This window comes from Thalassophryne amazonica, chromosome 17 (assembly GCF_902500255.1).
Source record: "Thalassophryne amazonica chromosome 17, fThaAma1.1, whole genome shotgun sequence".
Classification (NCBI taxonomy): domain Eukaryota; kingdom Metazoa; phylum Chordata; class Actinopteri; order Batrachoidiformes; family Batrachoididae; genus Thalassophryne; species Thalassophryne amazonica.
The window spans coordinates 60,260,020-60,280,165 of NC_047119.1; the positions used below are offsets into that span (position 1 = coordinate 60,260,020).

General features: G+C 46.1%; 1 protein-coding gene across 2 annotated transcripts in view; it reads right to left on the minus strand.

The window, feature by feature from the left end:
• Positions 1-20,146, minus strand: part of LOC117530120 (unconventional myosin-XVIIIb-like) — a 188,498-nt gene that overhangs the window by 124,342 nt on the left and 44,010 nt on the right. For both annotated transcript variants that reach the window (XM_034193072.1, XM_034193071.1), the window contains exons 13-15: positions 13,535-13,705; positions 12,430-12,520; positions 7,673-7,865 (exon numbers count right to left, since the gene is read on the minus strand). In XM_034193072.1, coding sequence (XP_034048963.1) covers positions 7,673-7,865; positions 12,430-12,520; positions 13,535-13,705 — 455 coding nt within the window. The remainder of the gene's footprint in view (positions 1-7,672; positions 7,866-12,429; positions 12,521-13,534; positions 13,706-20,146) is intronic.

Below are 20,146 nucleotides of genomic sequence, written 5' to 3' on the forward strand. Positions count from 1 at the left end.
CAGGGGGCGCATGCTTACCAGATGCCCGAACCACCTCAGCTGGCTCCTTTCAATGCAAAGTAGCAGCTCTACTCCGAGCTAAGAATGGATGACCGAGCTTCTTACATTATCTCTAAGGGAGACACCAGCCACCCTCTTCAGGAAACCCATTTTTGCTGCTTGTATCCGCGATCTAGTTATTTTCATCATGACTCAACCCTCAAGACCATAGGTAAGAATAGGTAAAAAGATTTACCAGTAGATCGAGAGCTGGAGGTGGAGCGAATGCAACACCGTCCCTGCTGCACCAATTCTCCAGCCAATCTCAAGCTCCATTGTCTCCTCACACATGAACAAGACACCAAGGTACTTGAACTCCTTCACTTTGGGTAAGACCGTATCCCCTACCAGGAGTAAGCAATCCGTTGGCTTCTTGCTGACAACCATGGCCTCAGATTCAGACGTGCTGATCCTCATCCCAGCCACTTCACACTTGGCTGTGAACTGACCCAGTGAGTGTTGGAGGTCACAGGCTGATGAAGCCAACAGGACCACATCATCTGCAAAAAGCAGTGATGAGATCCTGAGCCCACCAAACTGTTCGTGTTTTTTGGGGGGAATTGAAACCCAATCCAAGTCTTTTATTGCTGACTAGGCTAACAAAATAAAGAAATACTTAAAATGTTTGTTTTCCAGCATAACCTTGTAAAACCTGCACAGGATCAAAAGGTAGGAAAAACATTTAATGTTTATTTATTTTTTATTTTTACATCGCAGCCTTGCAAAATCATCATCATCATCATTACTATTATTATTTGGAAAAATGTCTATAAAATGCGCTTTCAAAAGTGGACCTTTATTCTAAGGGTGGGGGGCGTTCCAACCCCTCACCCCTCTGGACACGCGCCTGTATAGTGCCCGTTAGAAGCATAGTTAGACCGTATGGTTAGAAGAAGGAAAACAATGAAACTCATTCATTTATGTGGAAAACAGAGGAAGCGACCGACATACCCCATCAGTGAGAAAATTTGAAGCGAAGGGGAGCAACATCTGCTTTTAAAATGTGCAGTGTGGTACTTCTGATGAAGCAGCAGCAAACACTGGCAGAGATCTGCCTGTTCGAACTACTGACATCACATTTATGAATCAAGACCTGACAAAATCCGCATTGATTTGGTGACTCTTATCTAATTTATTCAATATCGATCAATCAAAAAAATCCCGTAATTGGGTCTGATTCTAATCAATTTCTCATAAAAACACATTGGGGAAGAGATGTTGTTTGTTTGTGTGCTTATTTGCTTGTTTGTTTGTTAGATGGCCCTATGAGGTGTTACTGAGTTTGACAAATACTTTATATTTTGCCAAGATACAGTACGGGGTCATTATATTAAGGTCAAAGGTCATGACATGCATTTCTGTTGTTTTCAAGAAGATCAAAAAATTTGATGTTTCTGAGTAACTGAAGCATGGCCTGCTTTTGAATCTAAGTGTTTATTAAGGGCAGTATCCCACTGGGCTGCAACAGCAACCGTGAGGGAATTCGTGCAATTCTGTTCACCGTTCGCAGCCATTCACCATCCCATCGCATGAGTCACAGGGTGGCACCCGCATGTTGTTTGATTTTCGAACAGACCAAAAAATTTGCACGACAAACTTCCTCAGCGAATGGTCAGACGGGGATCTTGTACCCCTCTCCATGGTGTCTCAGCAGCTCGGAATGTGTGTAACATGAGACAATTTGTGAGAGGCTGACACACTTTTCCTTTTCCTTTTATATGATCAGAGAGGAACGGGCTTCTGGAAGCGGCTGATCAAGTCCAGCAGCCTGCAACCACTTGTCTCTACTGTCAGGCTGGCACCCACCCACCAGGCACAGCACACACATCAGCAGGCTGGAGGCATCCTGTCCGGCCATGGAGGAGCCACACTATCTAGGAACTAATTTTTATGTATCAGTCTGGCTGTGAGCATACATTCTGGACATACATGCCCATCAGCCTGCTAGACGTGCCCTGTCTAGCCAAGGAACAGCCGCATGAACCAGATTTATTGTGGGGGTTTGTTTTTTTTCTGTTTTTATTTATTCAATTATGTTTCTTATTTTTCTTATTGCGTGTGCAAGACACCAAGTGGAAGGGAAGTAAGAGCAGGAGCATAGGCGGTGGGTTCAATCAAGTTGTATCATGGTGAGGACAGGAAGAGAAATGGTGTTGGGGTCATTTTAAAGGAAGATTATCTTAAGAGTGTGTTGGAGGTTAAGACAGTGTCTGACAGGGTGATGAGTGTGAAGTTAGAAATTGAAGGGGTGATGATGAATATCATCAGTGCATATGCCCCACAAGTAGGCTGCGAGATGACGGAGAAAGAAGATTTCTGGAGTGAGTTAGATGATGTGGTGGAGAGTGTGCCCAAGAATGAAAGAGTGGTGTTACGAGTGGACTTCAGTGGGCATGTTGGTGAAGGGAACAGAGGTGATGAAGAAGTAAGGGGTAGAAATGGTATCAAGGAGAGGAATGTGGAGGGCAGAATTTGCAAAAAAAGATGGAAATGCCTGTGGTGAACATCTGCTTTAAGAAAAGGAAGGAGCACAGGGTGATATGTAAAAGTGGAGGAAGGTGCACACAGGTGGACCACATTCTTTGTAGGAGATGCAAGATGAAAGAAACTGGAGACTGTAAGGTGGTGGCAGGAGAGAGTGTAGCTAGACAGCATTGGATGGTGGTTTGTAGGATGACTTTAGAGGTGAAGAAGAAGAAGAAGAGAGTGAAAGCTCAACAAAGGATCAGATGGTGGAAGCTGAAAGACGAAGACTGTTTGAAATTCAGTGAGCAAGTGAGACAGGCACTGGATGGAGGGGAAACAATTTTGGATAAGTGGAAACCTCCTGGAGATGTTGTAAGAAGACAGGTAGGAAGGTACTGGGTGTCACATCTGGACAGTGGATGGAAGACAAGGAAACTTGGTGATGGAACAAATATGTTTAGGAAAGCATAAGGTGAAATAAGTCGTCAAAAAAGAATTGAAATCATTAGAGAGATGAAGATTGTCGACAGGAGTACAAGGAGATGTGGCATAAGGTGAAAAAAGGTGACCAAAGCTAAGGAAAAGGCATACAGCTTCAGCTTGGGACTCTGACAATGGCGGTCGCATCTCCTCCACTCTCTCTTATCTCTATTCTCTGCTTTTAACCTTCAGGTCTGTTGTGTGGGCCACCAGAAGAGGAGGTACTGCTGGCCCAGCACCAGAGGGCGCCCTGCCTGAAGTGCGGGCTTCAGGCACGAGAGGGCGCTGCCGCCACGGACACAGCCGGGAGTGACAGCTGTTACTCATTACTTCCTGACAGCTGTCACTCATTCTTCATCACCTCACTCCATAAAACCCAGACGTCATCTCCACCTCATCGCCGAGATATCGTACTTCATTGAAGGTAATATCCTGCCGCCACAGACACAACCGGGAGTGACAGCTGTCACCCATCATTTCATCACTCCATAAAAGCCGGATGTCATCTCCACCTACCTGCCGAGATATCATCTACCTGTGAAGGTAATTCTCTGCTGTACTGAAAACTGTGTCATAGTCTGAACTCTTTTTGCAGCCGCTTTCCTGTTGTGAGCCTTATCTGCTGGATTGGTGTTTGGTGTGAACAGCGACGGCTTCGCTTCATACCCCAACCAGATAAGTGGTTAACAGGAGCTGCACGAGTGTGTGATTAGGGGTGGAGGTGATTTTCCACCTTCTGACTGTTTTGGTTACTGGGTGTGCACACACCCACATCTCACTGTTTGTGCTCCTCACCAGCAGTACCAGATCCGACAGTCGGGGACGGTGATCACCTGGGAATTCGGGACTTGGCGGCTCCAGTATTCACCAGGTTCGGTGGCGGCGGAAATCGTGTGGTTCCGGCTCTTCTCAGGACAGACGTCTTCTATCCTCGAGCCTGCCCACACGTCACCTTTGTGTATTGACTGCTATCAGATTCTGAGATTGTCTGTATATTCGTTGTGCACATTCACAACATTAAATTGTTACCTTTTGGCTCATCTATTGACCGTTCATTTGCGCCCCCTGTTGTGGGTCCGTGTCACTACACTTTCCCCAACAAGGTCCCTACTTCACCAGACTGTGAATTTCTCAAATTATATTGGATTCTGGATCTATTGGATTAACCATGGAACTGATCAGCTGGTCTTTTAACGCTATTGACACCATGTTTTTTACAAGAAGGTCAGGACCAGGGGATCCTACCTGCCCAGATGGAACTTATCCTGCGGGCTATGTTCTCGACTCCTGGAGTTCCTGGCGTGTTGCATGCTTGGCGCCTTTCTCCGTTGAGGACATCAAGGATTTATTCATTTTTGATCTTATGGTAGCAGGGCTGGTACTTTTTGGCTTATGTGCTGCCCTGATCTACCAGAAAATTGGCAAGACAGCAGCATCAAGAACCACGGCCCCTCGCTTGTCCATCATGATTAACGAGGTTGGCAAGGCAGTGTATTCTCAGACTGCAATGACTCTTGAACTCAGACGCAAATTGGATGACATCTTGGAGCAGATGCGTGCTTTGCAGTTGAAGCTGAAGATTTCAGAGGCCGGTGAATATTCTTAATTCATAATTGGGAATATTCTTAATTCATAATTGGGATTTGGTTGTGCAAGTGGAACAGTTAAAAAGTGTTTTTCACTGCTCAAACCATAACATTACAGGCTTATCAAGCCTGAAGGTCAAATTGCCCGACTGTTTTCCTCCAGAGGAATTTTTTCGGCCTGGGGAACATTGGCTGTTTCTTATCTCAACTCACAAAGACAAACTGTTTTTCACAGGACTGACACATGCTCCATTCCCTCCCACCACCCGCCTCCTATCCCCCCATCAACACTCCCCTCTCCGGCGCCTGCTAACGTCACTCCTTTCCCCTTCGGCAGGGGCGGTGCAGTTTTAGCTGTAGCCCCCGTTCTTCCCCCCAAGCTGACGGCGGCGCATCTCAGGGTTGCTGCGTGGCCTTCACCCACTTGCCTCAATTCGGATAACGGACTTCATCAAACTTAGTGCACATTAACAATGTCAAATGTGTATGTGCTGTCTTTAATTCTGATGTGTGCCATTATTACAGTAAACAAGTAATAATTGTGGACTAATTGCTGTCTGAGGTAACTGGAGTGTAAACATAATTTCTCCACTGTGAGATCAATAAAGTATATCTCATCTCATCTCATAGTGAGCTGTACAAGAAGTTGAACAGTAAGAAATGACAACAGTAAGGAAACCAGACAAAAAGACTGAGCTGGAAAGGATCTGTAGCAGGTTAGGGTGGTAAAAGATGCAGGTGGTAATGTGCTGACAAGCGAAGAGAGTGTGTTCAGAAGGTGGAGGAAATATTTTGAGAAGCTGATGATTGAAGAAAATGAGCGACAGAAAAGGCTGGATGATGTAGCAACAGTAAATCAGGAAGTGCAAGAGATTCGTAAGGATGAAGTGAGGGCAGCCATGAAGATGTTGAAGAGTGGAAAGGCAGTTGGTCCAGATGACATTCCAGTGGACGCATTGAAATGTCTTGGAGAGATGGCAGTGGAGTTTTTAATCAGATTGTGTAATAAAATCTTGGAAAGTGAGAGGATGCCTGAGGAGTGGAGACGAAGTGTGCTGGTTCTTATTTTTAAGAACAAGGGTAATGTGCAGAGCTGGAGTAACTATAGAGGCATAAAGTTGATCAGCCACAGCATGAAGTTATGGGAAAAAGTAGTAGAAGCTAGGGTTACAAAACAGGTAAAAATCTGTGAGCAGCAATATGATTTCATCCCAAGAAAGAACACTACAGAGGCAATGTTTACTCTGACAGTACTGATTGAGAAGTATAGAGATGGCCAGAAGGAGTTACATCGTGTGTTTATGGATTTAGAGAAAGCTTACCACAGGCTGCTAAGAGAAGAGTTGTAGTTTTGTATTGAGAAAGTCTGGAGTGGCAGAGAAGTGTGTGAGGGTGGTGCAGGACATGTACAAGGACAGTGTGACAGCGGTGAGATGCATAGTAGGAATGACAGACTCATTTAAGGTTGAGATGGGATTACACCAAGGATCAGCTATGAGTCCTTTCTTGTTTGCAACGGTGATGGACAGGTTGACAGATGAGATTAGACAGGCGTCTTCATGGACTATGATGTTTGCAGATGACATTATGACCTGTAGTGAAAGTAGAAAACGGGTTGAGTCTAGACTGGAGATGTGGCGATATGCTCTGGAGAAAAGGGTAATGAAAAACAGTAGGAGCAAGACTGAATAAATGTGTGTGAATGGGAGAGACCTTGGTAGAAGAGTACAGTTACAAGGAGTAGAGATGGTTAAGGTCGATGCATTTAATTCACTTAGGGTCAACTATCCAAAGTAATAGAGAGTGTGGTAGAGAGGTGAAGAAGAGAGTGCAGGCAGGGTGGAGTGGGTGGAGAAACGTGGCAGAAATTATTTGTGACTGACGAATATCTGCAAGAGTGAAGGGGAATGTTTACAAGACGGTGACACTAACAAAAAGACAGGAGGCAGAGCTGGAGGTGGCAGAACAGAAGATGTCGTGATTCTCTTTGGGTGTGACAAAGATGAACAGGATTGAGAGTGACAAGGATGGACAGGATTAGGAATGAAGATATTAGAGGGACAGCTCAGGTGGGACGGTTTGGAGACAAAGTGAGAGAGGAGAGATTGAGATGGTTTGGACATATACAGAGGAGGGACCCAGGGTATACAGGGAGAATGTTGCTGAGGATGGAGCCACCAGGCAGGAGGAGAAGAGGGAGGCCAAAGAGGAGGTTTATGGATGTGCTGAGGGGGGCATGCAGGTGGTTGGTGTGACAGAGGAAGATACAGTGCACAGGGTGAGACAGAAACAATTGATCTGCTGTGACGATCCCTAACAGGAGCAGCCGAAAGGAGAAGAAGAATTTTCATTGTTTGTGAGGATGTCAATGAAAGTCAAGAGACGCAGCTCCTGGACATCATTCTGCAAGTCCATGAGTGGCTGTCCACACTTTTCTTCTTGTTTTCTGTAAATTGTAATTTATGATGAATTATTATTTATTTGTTATTATTTTAAGATTTGTTTTATTTTATTATTTTCAGTGTTTTTTCTGCCTAATGTCAGAGGAATTTTCACAGCCTCTTTCACATAACAATATCATAGTAATTTCAGCTGCACCAGTGACGCTCAACATCTGTGAGAGTGCCATGCGGCATTCGCACACAAATCCTTGCACCTACAAAGACCGCACGAGCGCAGCTTGACTTTTGCGTGTTTGCCATGTGCCATGTCAGTGGCTCTTGCATGGTACGTGTGTGAAATGCTCCAGATTTGTGGCCGTATTTTCAACACCTCTCTGAACGGCATTCAGCCGACAGTCGGTCACCCTGCACTCACGTGTCCACATGAAAAATCTGTCGTTTGTTTTGGCGCGATTTCTCCCGTGCCAGTTGCTCCCCAGTGAGATACTAGTCTAGCTTGAACTAGTAGGTGAGTTGTGCTGTTTTTGGCTGTTACCATGGTAGCCCTTCCGTTTCAGGTAAAAGATTCCATTACAGAAACATATTTTACAAATAGTTTGACACCAAAATTAAGACGGTGTGACTGTTGTTTACTGAGCTATGGTGTAACATGCACAGATGCACACAGACGGACGATTCTTAGCGTAGAGTTGATGTTACCTGTGCATATCTGTCCTGTGTGTGTCTGAAGGTGTGTGTGTGGTAGTGCTCCAGCAGCCTCTCCTGCAGGTAGTTGTGACAGAGCTCAGACCAGCTGGCACCTCTCTCCTCTCCACAGTGTCGGGGGTTCCTCAGGCCAGGCGTGTCCACCACCATCACGGAGGCCAATGGCAGCTGCTCACAGTTGAGAGCCCTGGGCACACAACACAACGCGCATACGTGTTACACAGGAAGACGTGTCTGATCAGGCAGCCCAGTTTCTTTTCGTCCTCCCGTCACGTAATGAGTAAAATTTTCATGACAGGGTTTTTTTTAACTCACTATTACTAACTCTGCTCCTACCCCAACCCTAACCTTAACCACCCCGACCCCCCGCTTCACCTTTAACCCTCTGGGGTGCAAGGGCATTTTTTGGACAGTTCACTCGCCTGGCATAAATGTTTTATTATTGCTGTTAACAGCTCTCCCTGCATCCCACAATCAAGTTTTATGTTTCTTTTTTTTCAGGACAACCTGTGATTTCATAATATATATCATGGTATTTTCATAATATATATGCTTTTGTTGTGTTGTATAAGTGTAATAAAGGTTTACAATCAAAAATAAGGAAGGAAAAAGTAAAGCAGAAAATAATTTTCCACACACATTTATTCAAAACACACAGCAAACTATAATAAACAATTGTTTTGACACTTTATAAAGGTAATTTGAGGTCTTGTGTGAAAGACTGTACAACAAAAAGGTTCAAACAATAAACACAAATGCACATATATATAAAAAGGTCTATGCATTTTTGTCTTCATGGTAAAAGCAACAGAGTTATCCAGTAACATTCACATGCAAACTAGTGGAACAATCCTGATAGTTACACACTCTGTTTGAGCATGTGAGATTGTTATCAGAGGCTCTCCGTCTGCTCCATCTGCTTTCACTGATCGCCATGCGTAATGGCGCAGGGCGCATTTGGAGCCCAATAGTATATACTCATTGGAGCACCCAGGGGGCTATTCAAATGGGCCAACTAGTAACATATCACTCCTGAAAACGATCTTTGGCTTTTCACGTGAGGTAAATCTGTCCTACGATTGGATTTTGGAAAACCATGTGACGGTGAACCAATTCCGATTGGACTCTCGGATTGCGCACATCATCACACAGCTTCTATGAGGAGTACAAAGATGGCCGATGGCTGGCTTGAAAGTCTGCGGAGTTAACTTTTCAGCAAAAAATAAAGTACGTTTCTGTACTGAACAAAAATATAAACGCAACACCTTTGGTTTTTGCTCCTGTTTTTCATGAGGTGAACTCACGGATCTAAAACATTTCCTATGCACAGAAAAGACCTATTTCTCTCAAATATTGTTCACACATCTGTCTAAATCTGTGTTAGCGAGCACTTGTCCTTTGCTGAGATAATCCATCCCACCTCACAGGTGTGGCAAAACAAGATGCTGATTAGATAGCATGATTATTGCACAGGTGTGCCTTAGGCTGGCCACATTAAAAGGCCACTCTGAAATGTGCAGTTTTGCTTTATTCGGGGGGGGGGGGTCAGAAAACCAGTCATTCCTGCTGTCAGCATGCCAACTGCACACTCCCTCAAAACTTGCAATATCTGTGGCACTGTGCTGTGTGATAAAACTGTACATTTCAGAGTGGCCTTTATTGTGGCCAGCCTAAGGCACACCTGTGCAATAATCATGCTGTCTAATCAGCATCTTGATATGCCACACCTGTGAGGTGGGATGGATTATCTCAGCAAAGGAGAAGTCAATCAATCAATCAATCAATTTTTTTATATAGCGCCAAATCACAACAAACAGTTGCCCCAAGGTACTTTATATTGTAAGGCAAGGCCATACAATAATTATGTAAAACCCCAACGGTCAAAACGACCCCCTGTGAGCAAGCACTTGGCTACAGTGGGAAGGAAAAACTCCCTTTTAACAGGAAGAAACCTCCAGCAGAACCAGGCTCAGGGAGGGGCAGTCTTCTGCTCGGACTGGTTGGGGCTGAGGGAGAGAACCAGGAAAAAGACATGCTGTGGAGGGGAGCAGAGATCGATCACTAATGATTAAATGCAGAGTGGTGCATACAGAGCAAAAAGAGAAAGAAACACTCAGTGCATCACGGGAACCCCCCAGCAGTCTACGTCTATAGCAGCATAACTAAGGGATGGTTCAGGGTCACCTGATCCAGCCCTAACTATAAGCTTTAGCAAAAAGGAAAGTTTTAAGCCTAATCTTAAAAGTAGAGAGGGTGTCTGTCTCCCTGATCTGAATTGGGAGCTGGTTCCACAGGAGAGGAGCCTGAAAGCTGAAGGCTCTGCCTCCCATTCTACTCTTACAAACCCTAGGAACTACAAGTAAGCCTGCAGTCTGAGAGCGAAGCGCTCTATTGGGGTGATATGGTACTACGAGGTCCCTAAGATAAGATGGGACCTGATTATTCAAAACCTTATAAGTAAGAAGAAGAATTTTAAATTCTATTCTAGAATTAACAGGAAGCCAATGAAGAGAGGCCAATATGGGTGAGATATGCTCTCTCCTTCTAGTCCCCGTCAGTACTCTAGCTGCAGCATTTTGAATTAACTGAAGGCTTTTTAGGGAACTTTTAGGACAACCTGATAATAATGAATTACAATAGTCCAGCCTAGAGGAAATAAATGCATGAATTAGTTTTTCAGCATCACTCTGAGACAAGACCTTTCTGATTTTAGAGATATTGCGTAAATTCAAAAAAGCAGTCCTACATATTTGTTTAATATGCGCTTTGAATGACATATCCTCATCAAAAATGACTCCAAGATTTCTCACAGTATTACTAGAGGTCAGGGTAATGCCATCCAGAGTAAGGATCTGGTTAGACACCATGTTTCTAAGATTTGTGGGGCCAAGTACAATAACTTCAGTTTTATCTGAGTTTAAAAGCAGGAAATTAGAGGTCATCCATGTCTTTATGTCTGTAAGACAATCCTGCAGTTTAGCTAATTGGTGTGTGTCCTCTGGCTTCATGGATAGATAAAGCTGGGTATCATCTGCGTAACAATGAAAATTTAAGCAATACCGTCTAATAATACTGCCTAAGGGAAGCATGTATAAAGTGAATAAAATTGGTCCTAGCACAGAACCTTGTGGAACTCCATAATTAACTTTAGTCTGTGAAGAAGATTCCCCATTTACATGAACAAATTGTAATCTATTAGACAAATATGATTCAAACCACCGCAGCGCAGTGCCTTTAATACCTATGACATGCTCTAATCTCTGTAATAAAATTTTATGGTCAACAGTATCAAAAGCAGCACTGAGGTCTAACAGAACAAGCACAGAGATGAGTCCACTGTCCGAGGCCATAAGAAGATCATTTGTAACCTTCACTAATGCTGTTTCTGTACTATGATGAATTCTAAAACCTGACTGAAACTCTTCAAATAGACCATTCCTCTGCAGATGATCAGTTAGCTGTTTTACAACTACCCTTTCAAGAATTTTTGAGAGAAAAGGAAGGTTGGAGATTGGCCTATAATTAGCTAAGATAGCTGGGTCAAGAAGTGCTCACTAACACAGATTTAGACAGATTTGTGAGCAATATTTGAGAGAAATAGGTCTTTTGTGTGTATAGAAAATGTTTTAGATCTTTGAGTTCAGCTCATAAAAAATGGGAGCAAAAACAAAAGTGTTGCATTTATATTTTTGTTCAGCATATCTCATATCATTAAAGGGTTATTTATAATTTAGTAAAGCTTGGTCTTAGCCGTCATATACGATGGCGCCAGCCCCAGAGGGTTAATTTCGTGCAGCCATCACAGAATGAATTAAAATGAATTTGTGCTGCCGTGACAAAAACGAGGCGCTTTTCGTCACAATATCACAACAGATTAAAAGCAAAAGATTAATGTATATTTTGTGCTGCAGAATTGCCACTTGCCGTGAGACCAGGTTGGATCAGGAGGAAGGCTGCTGACGTCAGGTACAGTGTGACAGACAGACAGCAGATCCTTGTCACCATGTGAGTCTACATTAGTGGATACTTTCTTAATGCTCAGAGTTATTAGACTGAAAAAACATTTTTTGTTTCACTTCGTTTCTGAAAGCAGTCTTTTTGTTTTTAGGTATTTCTGAAAGTGAAAGGAAAGTTTTACACAAATCAGATTCATTCAGTCAAGGTTGATGAAATAAAGTGAGCTGGTGTCACATTTAAATTGTCCAAACAAAGTGCCCCAAATACAGTGCATCTGGAGAATGTGTAGAAAAAAAATGAATTTACTCCACTTTGTAATAAGGCTGTATCATAAAATCTGGAAAAACTGAAGCGCTGTGAATACTTTCCAGATGAACAGTATGTTTTAACCATTTGATTCATGTATCTCCAGAAATATACTTATAATGTGAATGCAGGTTTTATTACAGCCATTTGTTCCAGGGGCGGAACATGTTTGACTTGGAGGGTGGGAGGCATTTAAATAAAAAACAGTAAAAACCATAAACACAGATTTCAAGTAATAACAAATTGTACATTATTATTAACCAAACTGTGGCTCTGCCATCCTCAGTACTTCAATATTCCAAAGTCTCTAGATTTTAGATGAAGTTCCTGTATATATGTTGCCTTCACTCACATCACTTCCACTGGGTCAGAGCCACTTAAAATCCCACAGGCGCTCCTTGATTAGTATTCCTGGTTGTGCTGCTGCTGTTACATACTACTGCAGATCTCTTATGAGTGTTTTGTCCTTGTTCAGTAGGTTTACCCACCTGTTGATGAGGGAGACGATCACAGTGAACAATTCTTCATAGAGTCCTGCAGCCATGCCTTCCACACACTGAACAGCTGTCAGCCTCGGACCTGCAGACCGCAACTAAATCTTAGTCCTTTTTCTTAAAACTTTGGATTTTCTCCCCTCAAAATCTCAGTGTGAGTCCTTTCTGCATGAACTGTATGTATGTGTATATACACACACACACACATATATATGTGTGTGTGTGTGTGTGTGTGTGTGTGCGTGTAAATTTTATATAAGTTTCCAATAATAGGTCCCTATTAACATAAATCAAAATATTTATTTTAAAAGCTGAATAGAGGTCGTCTGATGATCACACCACAGTGACGGCGCTTTAAAGGTTTAAATCATCACAGTGATTCTGTGTGATCAGAGCGCGACACCAGCATGAGAAACGCATCTGCTGCAGAAAAACCACAGAGGGACTTGCTTTAAAACCTTACGTTTCAGGCCACGAATTTAAATATTTTCAGACGTCATTTTCAAAAATCAGAAGCTTTATGTGGATTCATGTCCGTCTGTGATGGTGAATTGGACTGAAATGAACAGGTCAGATTTATTCCTTGTGAATGAAATAGTGTGTTTGCATGAGGACTGCAGGTTTCTGCCAATCAGTGACCAGCATTAATGGACGTATTTAGACTTATGAGTAAATTCTAAAAAAAAACGTGTGCCAGCAATCACATAACTTACCTACAACTTATATCCAGCATGTGCAGGACATATGAGTCCTGGCACTCGTCAAAAATTTTCAGCATGCCCAAAATTTTTTGAGGAGCTCAGCTCATCAGGACGAACATCAGCGAGCTTCAGTGTGTTTCAGCGAGCTCTTAACTTATAAAAAACTTACCCTTAATTTATTGGATTTTTTTTACACATTTTGCATACGCTGGCTAAATCATCAAGGTGTGACAGGGCCTCAAGGTCAGGCATTTAATCAAGGAAATACAGCAAGTCATTTTGTTGCTGACCCGTCCTGGTGAACTCCAGCCACTGCTGCCTTTTTTAATTTGACTGGACAATTCCCTTTTTCGACAATTTTAATAAATTCACATGTTAAATGTGTCCTTAGCACATACCGTCCTCTGAGTCAGCAGCAGGGGGTCGCTCTATGCTGCCTCCAGTGGCTCTCTGCAGAAGTTGCTGGAGGTGATGTTTGAAGACAGCAGTGTTTAGCTCCTCCCCCTCACAACCCAGAACGCTGCTGGCTGTCTGAGCGCTGTCAAAATTTATAAACTGTCTCCTACCAACTGTGCAAAAAAAAAAAAAAAAAAAAGAAGAAAAAAAACAGGGCAAATGAGATTAAACTTAAAAGTTAAAAAGTAAATATTAGTTCCGGCAATTAAATTCCATTTCTGTTGGGAAGGTGTCGGAACACGGACACGCAACAGGGGGCGCAAATGAACGGACAATGGATAAGACAAAGAGTAACAATTTAATGTTGTGAAATGCACAACTGGATACAGACAAAGATAATGCCAATTAAACACAAGGTGACGTGCGGGCAGGCTCGAAGATAGGAGACCTCTGGCGATCGGAGAGCCGGGACCCACACAGCTTCCACCACCAACGGCCTGAAGAACACCGGAGCCGCCAAGTCCCGAGTCCCCAGGTGGTCACCGTCTTCTGTTGCAGACCCTGGTACTGCTGGCAGAAGATGAAAAAACAGTTACCAGTGAGTGTGTATCCACACACCCAGTAATCCTTCACCTACAGATCTTCGAGGAGGGAAAACCTCCACCTCCGATACAAAGTCACCCGTGCAGCTCCTGACAGTGGCTCCTTGGATGGAGTGAGAGGCGAAGACGTCGCAGACTCTCACTGCACGCCAATCCAAAAACACTGAATCCTCAGGAATACGGCTGCACACAGAACAATTAGTTAACACTTAATCACAGCAGAGAATTACCTTCGACGGTAGCTGATTTCTCGGCGAGGAGGTGGAGTAGTAATCCGGCTTTTGTAGGGATGTTGGTGATTGGTGACAGCTGGTGTAAATGAGTGACAGCTGTCACTCTCTGTCTCGGCGCCCTCTCATGCTTGAAGCCCGCACTCCAAGCAGGGCGCTGACTGGTGGTGGTGGGCCAGCAGTACCTCCTCTTCAGCGGCCCACACAACAATTTCTGTGGTGCTGCAGGCTAATGTGCTCAATGATATTGGCCTGGCAGAAATAACAAACAGTTATCATATGTAAGGCTGGGTATCAATTCATGTTTCAAGAATTGATTTAATTCCGATTCTTAAGATTCAGAATTATTTCGATTCTATTCCGACCGGTTTTTGAAGGGTTACCTGATTGACATTTGACAGCAAAATGACATATTGGTAGTTAATAACGATGGCTATGAGACTGATGGCATGGGCCAATCCCCCTCCCAGAATGATAGAGTATTTAGAGTAGATAGTATTTTTATTTTACAAACATGCTGTAGAGCAGAATTACTGAACAGATCCAGGTCAGCCAAAAGGGGGCGCCAGAGGTCTCTACACCTGGTTCATTGCTCTTGACATACATACATTTCTACATGCATCCATGTTTTGACGTGATGCTCTCTTTCTTTTAGCTTTAAAGTAAGGCTGTAACAAAGATTACAAAAAAAAAACCCGATGGCTTTACTTCACAAAATTTGGCCCTCAAAATGCAGGCAATTGCGTTCCAGAAAGTTACAAATTCAAAACTTTTCCCGATCTCCCTTACAAATTGTCATGATTTTGGCCTGTATAGGGCATTGAGCCCCTCCCCCCCTTTTGTTCTTTGCAGCTTTGATCTATTAGTTGTTTATTTTCATCATGATTTATTCTGTTTTGGTTTACGTGTCATTTTGTTTTCTTTGTTACTGTTTACTTTTGCCTTTTGTTCTGTTCTAGCTTTGTTCAATCAGTTTATGTTTTCATTGTCTATCTTTTGTTTATTTTGCGTTCATCCGTGTTTTAGTATTTGATCATCATCATCCTCCCCCTCTAGCTGCCACCTTATCGTGGTGGGGGAGTTTGCGTACCCGGATGATCCTAGGAGCTATGTTGTCGGGGGCTTTGTGCTCCCTGTAGGGTCTCCCAAGGCAAACAGGTCCTAGGTGATGGGTCAGACTAAGGGCAGTTCAGAACCTCCATGACCAGTAAAAGATCAAGGACCGTGACGTCGCCCGGTATGGCGGAGCTGGGGTCCCACCCTGGAGCCAGGCCTGGGGTTGGGGCTCGCACGCGAGCGCCTGGTGGTTGGGCCTTAGCCCATGGGGCCAGGCCAGGCTCAGCCAGAAAGAGTGACGTGGGCCCGCCCTCCTGTGGTTCACCACCTGCAGAGGGGGCCATGGGGGTCGGGTGCAGAGAGGATTGGGTGGCGGTCGAGGGCGGGTGGCCCGGCGGCCCGGTCCATGCTCACAGCCCCTGGCTGTTGGGACGTGGAATGTCACCTCGCTAGGGGGGAAGGAGCCTGAGCTTGTGCGGGAGGTTGCGAGATACCGACTAGAGATAGTCGGGCTCACCTCCACGCACAGCTTGGGCTCTGGTACCCAACTCCTGGAGAGGGGCTGGACGCTTCATTTTTCTGGCGTCGCCCACGGGGAGAGACGGAGGGCTGGGGTCGCATTGCTTATTGCTCCCCAGCTCAGTCGCCAAGTGTTGGAGTTCACTCCGGTGAACGAGAGGGTCGCGTCCCTACGCCTTCGGGTCGGGGAGAGGTCTCTCACCATTGTCTCGGCCTACGGGCCGAGCAGCAGTGCAGAGTACCCGACCTTCCTGGAGTCCCTGGGAGGGGTACTAGATAGCGCTCCAACTGGGGACTCCATTGTTCTCCTGGGGGATTTCAACGCCCACGTGGGCGGCGACAGTGAGACCTGGAGGGGGGTGATCGGGAAGCACGGCCTCCCCGATCTGAACCCAAGTGGTGTTCAGTTGTTGGACTTCTGTGCTAGTCACAGTTTGCCCATCACGAACACCATGTTCGAGCACAAGGGTGTCCATAAGTGCACGTGGCACCAGGACACCCTGAGCCGGAGGTTGATGATCGACTTTGTAGTCGTATCATCTGACCTTCGGCCACGTGTCTCGGACACTCGAGTGAAGTGAGGGGCAGAGCTGTCGACTGATCACCACCTGGTGGTGAGTTGGATCCGCTGGGAGGGTAGGAAGCCGGTAAGACCTGGCAGGCCCAAACGTATCGTGAGGGTCTGCTGGGAACGACTGGCGGAACCCTCTGGCAGCGAGGTCTTCAACTCCCACCTCCGGGAGAGCTTCTCCCAGATCCCGGGGGAGGTTAAAGACATGGAGTCCGAGTGGACCATGTTCTCCACCTCCATTGTCGATGCAGCTGCTCGTAGCTGTGGTCGCAAGGTCTCTGGTGCCTGTCGCGGTGGCAATCCCCGAACCCGGTGGTGGACACCAGAAGTAAGGGATGCCATCAAGCTGAAGAAGGAGTTCTACTTATCTTTGTTGGTAGGTGGGACCCCAGAGGCAGCTGACAGGTACCGGCTGGCCAAGCGTGCCGCAGCCCGTGCGGTCGCAGAGGCAAAAACTCGGGTCTGGGAGGAGTTCGGGGAGGCTATGGAGGAGGACTATCGGTTGGCCTTGATGAGATTCTGGCAAACCGTCCGACGCCTCAGGAGGCGGAAGCAGCTCTCCACCAGCACTGTTTACGGTGCGGGTGGGGAGCTGTTGACCCTGACTGGGGATGTTGTCGGGCGGTGGAAGGAGTACTTCGAGGATCTCCTCAATCCCATCGTCACGTCTTCCGAAGAGGAAGCAGAGACTGGGGACTCAGAAGCGGACTCATCCATTACCCAGGCCGAAGTCACCGAGGTGGTTAGAAAGCTCCTCGGTGGCAAGGCTCCTGGGCTGGATGAAATCCGTCCTGAGTACCTTAAGTCTCTGGATGTTGTGGGGCTGTCTTGGCTGACGCGCCTCTGCAACATTGTGTGGCGATCGGGGACAGTGCCTCTGGATTGGCAGACCGGGGTGGTGGTCCCTCTGTTTAAGAAGGGGGATCAGAGGGTGTGTTCCAACTATAGGGGGATCACACTCCTCGGCCTCCCCGGTAAGGTCTATTCCAGAGTACTGGAGAGGAGAATTCGACCGATGGTCGAACCTCGGATTCAGGAGGAGCAGTGTGGTTTTCGTCCTGGTCGTGGCACACTGGACCAGCTCTACACGCTCCATCGGGTGCTCGAGGGTTCATGGGAGTTTGCCCAACCAGTCCACATGTGTTTTGTGGATCTGGAGAAGGCATTCGACCGTGTCCCTCGGCGCACCCTGTGGGGAGTGCTCCGGGAGTACGGGGTCCGGGGTCCTTTGCTAAGGGCTATCCGGTCCCTGTACGACCGCAGCAGGAGCTTGGTTCGCATTGCCGGTAGTAAGTCAAACCTGTTTCCAGTGCATGTTGGCCTCCGCCAGGGCTGCCCTTTGTCACCGGTTCTGTTCATTATTTTTATGGACAGAATTTCTAGGTGCAGCCAGGGTGTAGAGGGGGTCTGGTTTGGAAACCACAGAATCCCGTGTCTGCTGTTTGCGGACAATGTGGTTCCATTGGCTTCGTCAAATCAGGACCTTCAGCGTGCACTGGGGCGGTTTGCAGCCGAGTGTGAAGCATCCGGGATGAAAATCAGCACCTCCAAATCCGAGGCCATGGTTCTCGACCGGAAAAAGGTGCTTTGCCCTCTTCAGGTCGGTGGAGTGTCCTTGCCTCAAGTGGAGGAGTTTAAGTATCTTGGGGTCTTGTTCACGAGTGAGGGACGGATGGAGCGTGAGATCGATAGACGGATCGGTGCAGCATCTGCAGTGATGCGGTCGCTGTATCGGACCGTCGTGGTGAAGAGAGAGCTGAGTAGGGGGGCAAAGCTCTCGATTTATCGATCGATCTACGTTCCGATCCTCATCTATGGTCATGAGATTTGGCTCATGACCGAAAGAACGAGATCGCGAGTACAAGCGGCCGACATGAGTTTCCTCTGCAGAGTGGCTGGACGCTCCCTTAGAGATAGGGTGAGGAGCTCGGTCACTCGGGAGGAGCTCGGAGTCGAGCCGCTGCTCCTCCACGTTGAAAGGAGTCAGTTGAGGTGGCTCGGGCATCTTTTCCGGATGCCCCCTGGACGCCTTGCTGGAGAGGTGTTCCGGGCATGTCCCACTGGGAGGAGGCCCCGGGGAAGACCCAGGACACGCTGGAGGGACTACATCTCTCGGCTGGCTTGGGAACGCCTTGGGGTTCCCCCGGAGGAGCTGGAGGAGGTGTGTGTGGATTGGGAGGTCTGGGCGGCTTTGCTTGAGCTGCTGCCCCCGCAACCCGACTCTGGATAAAGCGGAAGAAAATGGATGAATGGATGGATGGATGTTATATTTTATTCTGTCGTATGTTGAGCCTGTTCATTGTTCCCTGTTAGTCCTCACGCCCTGTTAATTATGTTCAGTCCATCCCTGGCATCTGCCATCATGTTGTTTCCCTCCCTTTGCCTCTGTCTGCTTTGTGTTTCCTTTCACTCCCGCTCTTGCACCAGTTCACACGCCTTTGTCTATTACTTCACTCCACTTTGCACACTCCTTTCCTCCCAATATTGCTCCATCCATACTCTTTGTCCATAAACCACGCCCCTTTCTAGATCCTTGTCCTCACGTGCACCTTGTTAACCCCTGCTTATTTAATATCCTCCCAGTCACCACACCAGTGGCAGTTTGTTGTCTCGTACACATTCCAGCTCACTTTGTCAGTCCTGATTTTTGCTTTGCCATGTATCGTACACGTGTTTTCCTCGACCATGCCTCTTGCCTCATCCCGGATGTCTGTGTTTGCTCATGCCTCTGACCCCTGCTAAACCATCACTGCGTTTTTGCCTGATCCTGATTGTACCTCTGCTCTGCTGCTTGATCACGTGTACCGAACCAGAACCTGGAATAAAGACCATGATTTCTCCTACACCTAAGCCTAGTCTGGGAGTTTGCATTGCGGGTCCAGCCACCATGGTAGATGGGCTCACACCCGTTCTGACAAAAATATTCATATCTGCAGTGCAACATGCTGCAGCAGAACCTTTCCCACAGCTGTGCAGCAAGCACTGTGGGAAATGTTCGCACCAAAGAAGCTTTGTGAGCTGTCTCACGGAAAAGGCACATTATGTCGAATGAAAAAAAAACAACTGTGTGAATTAAACGGTCACGGTTTAATTCACACAGTTGATTTTTGATACCATATCTACCCATTAATTCCTCATCACTTCTGTTCCCTGTACCAACATGCCCATGGTCATCCTTGCAAAACTGTCTACCACCTCATCTAACTGACTCCAGAAATCTTCTTTCTCCTTCATCTTACCTGTTGGGCCTATGCACTGATGGCATTCATCATCACCGCAGTTTCCAACTTAATACTCATCACCCTGTCAGACACTCACATAACCTCAACCACACTCAAAATATACTGTTCTTTTAGAACCTAACACCATTTCTCCTCCAATCCACACTCTGGTACAACAGTCAGAGGTGAAAATAAGCCAGAACACAGCGGTACACAGTACCGAGAGAGATACAGTCCTCCCTAGCCGGTATGCACCGGTACGCCTCAGAAGAGCAACTTTCACCCCCTGCAGCATCAAGTGCCATGTTTGACATAAAATAAGTTGAAAGGACAACAAAATAAATGACAGGTTGAATCAGCGCCCCCTCTGAAGAAGAGGAAGACTGGAGGATTGAAAAGGGGGCCATCTGCATTC